We start from the raw sequence: 12,309 nt of genomic DNA, 5'->3' as shown, positions 1-12,309 counted from the left end.
TCCAGAGCTATTTCTCATTATCACTGTGCCTTCCAGCTCCTAAGCAGTTGATTTGGAATTTGCGTAAATTCAAATTTACAACATATGGTAATTACATCGAATCTGTGAGGTACTCAGTAAGTGATGCATGCTGTCAGAGTCAGAAATAATTCTACTTTCCAAAACCTGTAATCACCCAATTTGAAACTGTTTGTATATTGGCACTATATTAAAGCGTGTGTAGCATGCGCAGAGGTGAAAATGGAAATTTACTATAGGAACCCTCCATTTATGACATGTCATGATCATGTACATAAATCTGCAGAATGGGGCATCCATTTTTTTATGCCTTTAGATTAAAGATACTGCTTGGAAAGTTGCCCTTTTTTCATCTCTACCTATTTGATTTCCACAGAAGTTCACTCTCGCCTCTGTTTTCTCCTATACAGAATATCCTAAGTGAAGAAGGGATAGGGATTGAGAGGACAAGAGGAAGAGTGAAGGCTGTTCTTTTCTTGTAATCCATAGCCTTTTGGCTGAGATGACTTTACTAACCTGATACCACTTGACAAATGGGGTAAGGCAGTCAGCTGTGATGGATCTCTATCTTATTCTTTCCCAAACCACCTGCAGGGGTTTGGGCCAGATCAGAGACCCAGGGAAGATCTCACAGCTTAGAAAAAGAGGTTAAAAATGAAATTAAACCTCTCAAAGGCAGGACGTGTTACACTGTCTCCTACTTTTTAGGAACGGAGCAGCCGGCTCCTGACTTTCACTTGGAAATTAATTAATGAATTAATTAATTAATTTAAAAGTAAGGTTTTATTTATTTATTATTTATTTTATTTTTGGCTGCGTTGGGTCTGTTTCGTGTGGGCTTTCTCTAGTTGCAGCGAGCGGGGGCTACTCTTTGTTGCGGTACGCGGGCTTCTCATTGCGGTGGCTTCACTTGTTGCAGAGCACGGGCTCTAGAGCGCAGGCTCAGTAGTTGTGGCTCATGGGCTTAGTTGCTCCGCGGCATGTGGCATCTTCCCGGACCAGGGCCCGAACCGGTGTCCCCTGCATTGGCAGGCGGATTCTCAACCGCTGCGCCACCAGGGAAGTCCTGAAATTTATTTTTAAAGCGCTTTCACTCAAAGTCAGCAAGTCAGGGCAGGGGCACTGATAAGGGTGCTAAATTGAAGTAAAAGCCAATTAATAGGTTTTATCACTGCATCAAAATATATGCATATTAGTACTTTGAGTCAAGAGATATGTAGCTCTGACTGTATTTGGCTATTTCCTACCATTTCTTCCTTCCTTCCTCTTTTTTATTTTTTTAATATCCATGAGTCATTTGCCTTCTCTCCAGTTTGTGGCTAAACTAAGTGAGATGAAGGTGCTAGCAGGTCCTTAGGATGTCGTGGACCATCTCTACATTTTAGAGGCAGTGTCTAGAAAATCAGCCAGAAGGAACTATAATGGCTGTTTTTCTCAACTCCTAAATTAGAGTGTTCTTATGGGTCACTGAGATAGAATATGTGAAACCAAGATTGCTCTGAAAAATCTGGACCCTGTGGTTTTGTGCAGCCACCAAGGAGGGCTAGTTTAAATTATGCAGTCAGAACCCATAGATCCAACCAATGGAGAGGCCTCAGAGAGGCTAAGAGGCTTGAATTTCAAGAGCACAGCTAGTCATCCGATTTGATAGTGAGTTCTAGCTTTCTTCAGTCTCCTACCATTTTTTTTTTTTTTTTTTTTTTTTTTTTACCATTTCTAAGCTTTTAATTATCAGCACTTAAAAATGTCCAGTGTCTTCTGAGACCTAGCCATATCGGGAGTAATTTAAAATAAATCAAATGAAAATAAGGATCTAGAAGTAGATGCTGTGAGAGCGTGTATGTGGTGGTGGTGAAATGAAACTTCAGCCTCTCCTAATAGCCATCCCCTTAGTTCTGGTCAGCTGTCATAACAAAGCCACTTCGTGAGACCCAAAAGGTAGTGTTTTCTTTGCCAATGTTTCCACTCTACGTCTCTCTCTTTTTCTTGGGGGCGGGGGCACGCGGTTTGTGGGTTCTTAGTTCCCCTACCAGGGATTGAACCCAGGCCCTTGGCCGTGAGAGCACGGCATCCTAACCACTGGATGACCAGGGAATTCCCTAGGTCTCTCTTTTTTTTTTTTTTAACATCTTTATTGAAGTATAATTGCTTTACAATGGTGTGTTAGTTTCTGCTTTATAACAAAGTGAATCAGTATACATATGTTCCATATCTCTTCCCTCTTGCGTCTCCCTCCCTCCCACCCTCCCTATCCCCCCGCTCTAGGTGGTCACAAAGCACCGAGCTGATCTCCCTGTGCTATGCGGCTGCTTCCCACTAGCTATCTATTTTACATTTGGTAGTGTATATATGTCCATGACACTCTCTCACCCTGTCACATCTCACCCCTCCCCCTCCCCATATCCTCAAGTCCATTCTCTAGTAGGTCTGTGTCTTTATTCCCATCCTAGGTCTCTTTTAGATTAAATGTTATGTACTTACACGTGGCTATGTTAAGTGCATACGTTTTGTCACAGCCTGCCTGAGGCACTTGGGGGAAGTACGAGGCAAGCTATCTACTTTTTCCACCTTACTGTCTTCTGGAACTGCCTGAAGACCTGAGGTTACATTATGCAGATGATAGGACTAGAAGAAAGGATGAGCTGGAGGATAAAACAAACAACAACCACAAAATCCCCCTAAAAACAAAAATTTTAAAATAGGCATTCTGAATCCACCAGGTTTTTTTCCTTCCTTGAAGACAGAAACCTCAAGGGACTGCTTATCCTTAAAGACACAGGGTAGAATTGCCCCACTGTTGTTCTAATAGCTCTCAAAACTGGTTTCCGTAGGAGCCATCGTGTGCATAGCTGGTGGACCTTGTTGGCTTGGTATTCCTGGAGGAAAGCAGCCACTTTGCAATGCTGTTGGCAGATGTACCCCAAGATTCATTTCTGTGATAGAATAGCACAGCTTTTTACTTATTACTTCTTGGAGTTTCCAACCCAGTGAAGGCTTGATGGGGTATCACATGTTCTTTGAAGGTGGATGTCCTGGAGGAAATCTGTGACATGGGGTAACAGGTGTTTATCCTCAGTACCTGACCACTCTGCTCCATCTTCTAGGTGTTGTTATGAACAAATAAAAATGTGTAAACATTCTCAGTGAACTGCATTCAGATCCACCATTCAAATGCAAAGTGGTATCATTTTAAAATGAATTTTAAAAAGCATGGTATTTGTCACGTCTTGGCTTTGATGATGGTGTGTGGTGCCTGCGACTTTTTAAAAGGTTTTAACATTCATGGAAAAAATTAAGCAAGTCATTATCCCTATTGAATTTCCAGAAGCCCATAAACACTGGTCTCTCATTGGCTAGTTGAGTGTTTTCTACAGCTTAGTGTGCCAAGAAGGAGTTGAATGTGGATTTGGAATCCGGCCTGGATTTCAGTGGTTATGTTGTCATGTCCCTAGTCTGCCTGATTCCCCGTGCAGTCTTGGCTCCTTAAACAAGCAGGCTCCAGATCAATTATGGTGGAAAAAAAGGACAGTTAGCAAGTTCCTGTTTTAGAAAGTTTCTTACAGGTTATCGTCAGTCTCCTAAGCAGTAAAATACAAGGAAGGCACTCATACACTTTTTGACCCCTCGTCGCTCATGCTGAAATATTATGGTGTTCTTAGTTGCCTTATTTAAAAGCTCCTACCTCATGTGTTATAGTCTAGGCCTTACTCCATAGTTTATTTCAGGCAGTGAATGTTTCTGGTGGAAAAAAACAAGTTTTCACTGTGTCCTTTTCATGGTAGAGCATGCGATGAACTTTGCCAATGATTTTTTTTTTTTTTTTTTTTGAACAGATGGGTCAGAGAGTTTCTGAATGAAGAAAATAAAGGTCTTGATGTTCTAGTAGAATATCTGTCATTTGCGCAATACGCAGTAACGTAAGTAGAACTTGGCTTGTTTCCTTTTAAATTTTATGTGGTCACAGAAGATGCATCTCAATGGTAAAATTAGGTACCACACTGAGGGGAGACACCCAGAAGCAGATGTGGTAAGGTTTAAGGAGGTTTGTTTATATTCAAGTAACTAAAAGCAAATCACATAATTGTTGTTAGAAATGCGTTTAAGGCAGAAATAAAACAGGGGAGTAAAATCACCCTTAGAGGAGTGCTTATCTCAAAAAGAAGTGCTTTCTTTAGTGCTCAAGTTATGTATATCCATATGGTAGAATACTCTAGCAATTATTGGAAGAGGTATATGATATATTGTTGAGTGAATAAAGCAAAGTACAGAGGAGTGATTCCCTTTTTATTTAAAAAAAAAAAAACTTGTATATGTATATTTGTAGGTGCTAGTAAATACAGAGAAAATGATTGCAGAAGTAGGTACCAAACACAGTGGGAGTGGAGGAAGTGGAGTCAGCAAGAGGTTTTCCCTTTTTAATTTATATGTATTTGTATTGTTTTGACTTCCCCTTCATAGGGGGAAGGGGAAAAAATGGGGCAGAGCAGGAAAAAATTTTACTTATTTCACCTTTCCTTTGTTGATTCATAAAGTTTTCTCATTTGCTAGGCTTCTGGAAAGATTTACAACAGGAATGAAAAGTGTACATTTGAATGAGACGTTCTCTTCTCCACATTTCCTCTTTAATCAAAAACTATTCCAGTATCCACAGATACACTCTCACACACACAGATTGAGGAAATAATACTGTATTCTTTTTTAAATTTTTATTTATTTTTTTTGGCTGTGTTGGGTCTTCGTTGTTCCGCGCGGGCTTCTCATTGCCGTGGCTTCCCTTGCCGTGGAGCACGGACTCTAGGCATGCAGGCTTCAGTAGTTGCAGCATGTGGGCTCTAGAGCGCATGGGCTTCAGTAGTTGTGGCGCGTGGGCTCAGTAGTTGCGGTGCATGGGCTCTAGGATGCGCGGGCTTCAGTAGTTGTGGTGCGCGGGCTCAGCAGTTGTGGCTCACGGGCTCTAGAGCGCAGGCTCAGTAGTTGTAGCGCATGGGCTTAGTTGCTCTGCAGCATGTGGGATCTTCCCGGACCAGGGATCGAACCCATGTCCCCTGCACTGGCAGGCAGATTCTTAACCACTGCGCCACCAGGGAAGTCCCAATACTGTGTTTTTAATTTGATTGGAAGACATTTCAGCCTAGGTGGTGGTTTTTTTTCTTCTCAACTCTTCTTTTCAAAGCAGGAACTTGTTTTTTATATCGCCCCACTTTAAGATCTAACCAGATGTTATCTTATAATCCTCATCGCTTCCTCGAGAATTTGTGAAGAGAAAACTATAATTATTCCTACCTTATAGCTGCAGAAAGTAAAGTGTTAACTAAAACTGGCCTGATGAGTTTCAGTTTTGATAACTCTTATATATGATATGGAATATAATAAGAAAACCCAGTAGATAAGTTCTTATCTTCCTGAGAAATTTTCCTCTGAAATATAATTCTAGTTTTTATAGCATACTCTTCCGAACTTTGTTCCTTATCTACCTCCATTACATTGAAAACTGCTGATCTCCCTTACACTTTATATTATATGACAGAACAGAATAGGAATATTATCCTGTTGCATATTTTAAAATCTGGAAGAATATTTATTGAGGAATTAAGGAAGGGCTAAGAAACTTCAGGAATAATGGAAAAGAATTGCATGCAGTTTGTAATATGTTTGCTGTAATTAACCCTTTACCCCATCACGATAGAACTTGTAAACCAGCTTTCCCAAATGCACCTACACACGAGACCAATGGGAAAAGGTAGTGCTACTCTGAGGGAATTCTTCTGGTCTGCAGTCCAAGAGCAAAGACAACAAAAGATCAGAACTCAGAGCTTTTGGTTCCTAATCTTCTACTTTTTTTGGGGGTGGGGGTAGGGTGGGCATTAGCTTTACATTCCTTGCTTATTAGTTTTATTTTTGTTTTTCTTACAAAATTAATTACATGAAATTTTATACTTTAATTACATGAAAAATTATATATAGATACATAATTTATGTACATACTTTCTTGAAACTAAATGAGCTGAAAAAAATTTCTTACTATTCCTTAGCATGTGACAATTTTCTAGTTCATGTAATGTGAAATAACAGACTCATGTGTCTTCCCTAAAACAGGAGCTTTCACCAAGGTGTGTGTTTCTTTTTTCTGCTCAGTGAGAGTCGGGGGTGAGCTGAGAGGAGTAGAAGGATGCTGAACAACTGAACATATGGGGGCTGCAGAGTGGCTTGGCGGGAGTCGTAATGACATGAGTGATCTTGGGATGCCCCCTAGGCTTACCTTTTCCAGTGTCAATTGTAGGCTTCTATTTTTAGTCCTTAAGGATCTGTTTGATTCCTCAATTCCACCCCTTTTCTGTTCACTGCTTCCTGTATCCTAAGGAATGACAGAATTGTTAGACCCATTCAATGACTTTGTGCATCAGTCTCTGGTATCTGGATTACAGTTTAATAAATGGAGAGCATCACCTAGTTTACAGATGGTAGTTCTAACCAAATATTTAATTTTGGCAGTCATACTTGTATAAAAGTCATACTTGCTATTTCCAATATGCATTGTTGATTTTTTTTCCCATGATATCCTCCAGTATCTTCCAGATGCTATTAATTATAGCTGCATTCTGTTTATTTTCTGTCTGATCAGGTGTTGCTTGATGGAACTATGGGTAGAAACAGTTGATAAAATGTATTTTTGAGAAAGCAGAGCTACTGACTTTGGAAGGGGAAAAATGCATAGAACACAAAGGCCTGTCTGTTTAAAAATTTGTTCCTAAAATTATACAAGAATGAGCAGTTTAACTAGCCATTTATTCTAGCATGGTTAACATGAGTAATAACCTCAAAAAATGTCAGAGAAACAACAGCCCTACTTTAAAGAGCACCACATTGGGAAGAGATTCCAAAATCAAAGCAAATTCATAACTTTGCAAGTAATGTATCACATATGGTTGGAAAAGTACACTTGCCAACACACTAGGAGAAAATGCTCAGTGAAACTTGATGGAGAGGAATAAATTAGTATAAGCCTAACATATTGACTTGTTAAAGCAAAATGAAGACAGCTCTGAGATCTTTCTTCCCCGTCCCACCATAGCTCATTAGTAATCGGTAAGTCAGCAAGCCTTATAATAAGATACAAATAACACATCCCTATTTGTCATTCTGTATTTTCAAAGCTAACGCTCAGTCCATGAAAATTCGTTTGTATTCCATTTTCAGTTTTCTTTGTTTGCAAAAACTACCCATATTAAGGTGCAGATGTATAGTTGGAAGGAGTGAGTTTTGCACATCCATGTATTTGCGTGAATATGAATTAAGTCTTTAGTGGCATTTCTCTTTTGTTTTAGTTTTGACTTTGAAAGTGTGGAAAGCACTGTGGAGAGCTCAGTGGACAAATCAAAGCCCTGGAGTCGGTCCATCGAGGACCTGCACAGAGGGAGCAACCTGCCTTCCCCCGTGGGCAACAGTGTATCCCGCTCGGGAAGACATCCTGCACTGCGGTGAGTTCCTTGATTCAGGAAAGAGGCAGATATGTCAGGACAGCTTCTGTTGAGGATCCTGGGCCACGTATCGCTGTATCTTGCCACACAGCACTTGTGTTGTCAATGATTGCAAATGCAAGTTTCTTTGGGAGTTCATGGAATCATCACTTGGGCAATACTCAGTCACTTTCAATAGCTTTCTGCAAATACCACTCCTTCCTTCAGCACAGAAAAAAAATTCTGCTGCCAAATGACACAACAGAGTAGTCTCCATAGGCAGATAAGTTTCTGAAACCAGGAAGATGCTGATATACTGACTTGGGCTCTGTTTCCTGGGTAGAGGCAGCACGTCGAGATCTAAGGATCTCAAGAACTTGATGCTGTTTAAACCCGACTCCTCTCTTCCCTTCCTCCCGTGATAGCTCAGGTGTGTGTTCTGTGGGATGTGTTCTTAGACTTAGGTACAGGATGCTGTAATGATCATTTTTATTAAGGAGATGCCTTTAAGCAGTGCTCCTTTGGTCGGGTGTGCTCTCCATTGTCAACCTTCTATTTCCTCCTAAGGATTCCTTCTCCAGTGGTTTCTGGCTGAAATACCAACATGCTAAGGTAGGATGGGGGATGAACACCTGAGTGTAATATCACTGAGATTGTTCATTCACTCAAAGCTACAATCATTCACTGAAAAATACTTTTGAGCTTCTGTACTTTGCTAGCCACTGTACTCAGAGTTAGTATACATGGGTGGGTAAATCAAAACTCCTGCCCGACAAGACGGAGTTATCATCTAGAGCAAGTTCATAAAGGTTTCTGTGTTCCAGGAGTTTAATAAAAATTTTTATTAATAAGCCCCTCATTCCCAAATGTTGCTTATTACTCTTTGTAGCTTGACAATTTTATCTCGCTTATTTCAGGCTTGATCTGGCAAGTGGACGTGGTTCCTGTCACTGTTTAAGATCACCATGGGTGTGGGGTCATGGTAGTAGAGTCCATGTGTCACATTGTGATCAGTGAATACATGGCTTTCAGACCTTTTGTATTTGGTAGCCTTTTTATTACCTCTTGTCCCTTTGACTTGGGTTTTGGTCATGGAAAGTTAAAGTCTTTATAATGAAGTTCAGTTCTGTTCCGGGATTTGATGTTTGAATATGATGCTTCCTATCAAGCATTCAGATTTTCCTTGTTTGGAAATGCCAAAAATATTAATGGCTTCGGAATGATTCAATAATAATGAAGATAATAATGTTTCAGTTCATCTCACAGTATTTACAATAGGCCAAAGGCTATATAACCTGCTAGTCTGCGTGAACTTTACATGTGGACAGAGGAATATGTGGGCTGATTGAGAAGTTGAAGGAAGGCCAATTGTGCCTGAAGAATTCCCTAATCACCTTGTAACTCGAATGGAAACTCTTACCATTAGTTTAGCTATAATTATGTGTAAGGAATTTAATTGGCAAAGTACGTTTTAACTTGCTTTCTCATTTCTTAGCTGGAAAGTATCATATATTATTGGCCAGCTACCATCTTAACAAGAAGTCATTTTTCTGATTAATAACTCATTACACCTGTTTTCAAATTACTGAAGACTGTTATTGAGAGTGCATTGTTTCTGGTAGAGTGGAAGAGTCAGGAAAATAGGGGAAACATCTCACATCCAAGGAGAGTTGTGATCCTGGACCCTGGACAGCATGGTATAGGGACTTCAGTGTCCGGCCTGATTTGCCTCACGGTTGGCTTAAGGTAGATCCTGCTAGAATTCATTTTAAATTGGAAAAAAAAAAAAAAAAAAAAAGAGACCCCAAGTATAGAGAGAAAGACGCGATGGAAATGCTGTTTTGAGAAACTTGGGAACCGTTATGACATTTCTGGTTGGCAGGTGTGCTCGAAGATGACCAACTAAGAAACCAGCGTCACATTCTTTTTTGTGTTTAAACAGTTTCAAGCTCAGGAATGGACATTTGAAATTCCTTTGGCTCTCCGTCCTGGGCTCTCAAGAAAACCAATATGGCAGTAACTTTCATGCCACTTGTTGACTTGAAGCTTGGATTTTTATTTTTGTTATTAAATGATGTATATCAGTGATATTCCAGCTCTTGTGTGCATGGATTCTAATTCTGTATTTGGTCATTTGATAGCATCTCTGACTTATAAAAACAGCAATCAGAAGTGCAGGCGCACGGTACATGTTGCTTTTCATATACCCAAAGATTGTTTACGTCTTTTTCTCTTCCTCCTCCTTCCTTTCTCCCCTTTCTTCCTCTGCTGCCTCTACTTTTTGGCTTTCTTTTTGTTGGCCTTCTTTTTCATTCTGCCATCTCATTTCTGATCGTCTTGTCCTCCCGTCTCCTCTTCCTCCGGTTCCATTCATCTCTTGCATCACCACCAGATTGGTTTCTCTGCCTGAGTATCTTCATTTCAAATGCCACCAGAGCTGCTTCTCTCCCTGTTGCCTCTGAGTAGCTTCAGTTTACACACTGATGTTGAGGCTTCAAATTGGAAAATCTCGTAAGTCATGGGTGAAAATGTCGCCCAAGAGAGCTTATAGTGCATGGTGACAGAGTATGGCAGCTGCTCTCCGTGTTATAATATGATAACTGCATGGCTTCATGCCATCACTCTACTGGGGTAAAGCCCAGTGCCTTTTAAACTTTGATACACTCTGTTATCATATTATGATTCTTCCTTTTAAGAATTTGAACCTTGGGCTTCCCTGGTGGCGCAGTGGTTGAGAGTCTGCCTGCCAATGCAGAGGACACGGGTTCGAGCCCTGGTCTAGGAAGATCCCACGTGCCACGGAGCAACTGGGCCCGTGAACCACAACTACTGAGCCTGCGCGTCTGGAGCCTGTGCTCCACAACAAGAGAGGCCGCGATAGTGAGAGGCGCGGCACGCGCACCGCGATGAAGAGTGGCCCCCGCTTGCCACAACTAGAGAAAGCCCTCGCACAGAAACGAAGACCCAACACAGCCATCAATAAATTAATTAATTAATTAAAAAAAAAAGGAATTTTAACCTTTAAGCTATATTGCAGTTTAACTATTATTACAGTTTTTTTTTTTTTTTTGGACGGATAAAAGGATACTAAGTCACGTTCGGTAGAGATGATTTATTCTGGTAGCTTTGTTTGATTAGAATATATCTTCTGTATCCAAATACAGATTTTAGTTCCCTCATCTCTATCTCCAGATAATAATGTAGATTCAGTAATCTTACCCTATATCACTTAGGAAAAGGGTTGGTTAAACTTGGAGGAAGAAATGAGATTTCAAGAACTTTAGAACACTTTATAGGGACTTCCCTGGTGGCACAGTGGTTGAGAATCCACCTGCCAATGCAGGGGATGTGGGTTTGAGCCCTGGTCCGGGAAGATCCCACATGCCGTGGAGCAACTAAGCCGTGCGCCACAACTGCTGAGCCTGCGCTCTAGAGCCCGCGAGCCACAAATACTGAGCCCGCGTGCCACAGCTACTGAAGCCCACGTGCCTAGAACCCGTGCTCCGCAACAAGAGAAGCCACCGCAATGAGAAGCCCGTGCACCACAATGAAGAGTGGCCCCGACTCTCCGCAGCTGGAGAAGGCCTGCACGCAGCAATGAAAGACTCAAAGCAGCCAAAAATAAAAATAAATAAAATAAATACATTAAACAAGCATACACTTTATAAATGGGGCTTGATTAAAGAAAAGGAAAAACGCTCTGTTTTTAAACAAAATTCGAATGATGCACACTCTCCTTTTCGTATTTAGACTTTATTTTTTAGCTATTTAAAATAGATGATTAAGTATTTTATGACACGACACTCACCTGGAGTTGTATCAACTATTAGATTCTGTATTATCATAAATTTGTCAGGTTGGCAGTTGTAAAAAAATGTTTGTTGATGCAGTAGAAACCTGGATTGTGCTGTTTCATAAGCTGAGAGTCTGGTGTACCTTCAGTTAAGATAGATTTCTGTTAACGTGCCTACAGATCTAGCTAAATTAAATGATGCTGTATATGCATATATGTGCACACTAGATTTTTGAAGACAAGGGTTGCATTAATTCAGATGCAAGAGAAAGTAATTTTTATTTTTTAAGAATGTCATGGTTAATGCTATTAGACTTAAATAAGCAGTGCCATAGATAATAAATCAGTGTTCAAAATTTTAAAGGAAAAGGGCACTAAAAGCCTGGAGGAAGGGATCAGATCTAAACTGGGACTTCGGGTGATGGCCAGAGTTGCTCCTCAGGGTGAGGAAAGGCTGCTCCAGGTAGAGGTAAAGTGAATGAGCATGAGATGAGCAAAATCTTACATCAAAGATCAGACATGTTTGGGAAAGAGGGGAGAACCTGTCATTTCTGGGACAGAGGGGTGGAGGGCTGTCTAATGGAGAGATTGGATCATAGACATACCCAACTGGGTAGGCCTCGTATGCCATCCGAACTGACCTTCCCACTGTGGTGAGGAAACCAAGATCTACATTTCCCTTAATATATTAACTCTTACTTATATTTCTTTCTAAGATTTCCTAGAACAAATTTCATTGCTTTTCCTGAAATTATTATCTTAATGGAATGGCATCTCTTGAATAGTCATCATCTACTATTTAGCATTTATATACTTAGTGGGTTTACGTGAAGAGTTCAAGTTTACATCCTTGTTTACACATTTTAATGCAGTAATCCCATTCTTTGCAATGTTTTTCATAGGAGTAATTTTTAAAAATTATTTTTAAATGGGCACAAAGATATTGGTAGCATTGATATAAATTTTATTGGGGAAAAAAGCTTTTGTTGAGTGTCCACTGTGTGCCAGGCACTGTCCTAAGAGCCTTCTGTGATTATTCAC

At 40.4% G+C, this 12,309-nt stretch overlaps 1 protein-coding gene across 1 annotated transcript in view; it reads left to right on the top strand.

Moving 5' to 3' along the window:
- FMNL2 (formin like 2) overlaps positions 1-12,309 on the top strand; it is a 311,812-nt gene that overhangs the window by 214,326 nt on the left and 85,177 nt on the right. The window contains 2 exon segments of the mRNA XM_068545113.1: positions 3,852-3,935; positions 7,344-7,496. Of these exon segments, the coding sequence (XP_068401214.1) occupies positions 3,852-3,935; positions 7,344-7,496 (237 nt within the window).

This window comes from Eschrichtius robustus, chromosome 5 (genome assembly GCF_028021215.1).
Source record: "Eschrichtius robustus isolate mEscRob2 chromosome 5, mEscRob2.pri, whole genome shotgun sequence".
NCBI lineage: Eukaryota > Metazoa > Chordata > Mammalia > Artiodactyla > Eschrichtiidae > Eschrichtius > Eschrichtius robustus.
Note: the sequence above shows the minus strand (reverse complement) of the source record. Positions and strands in the feature narration are given on the sequence as shown.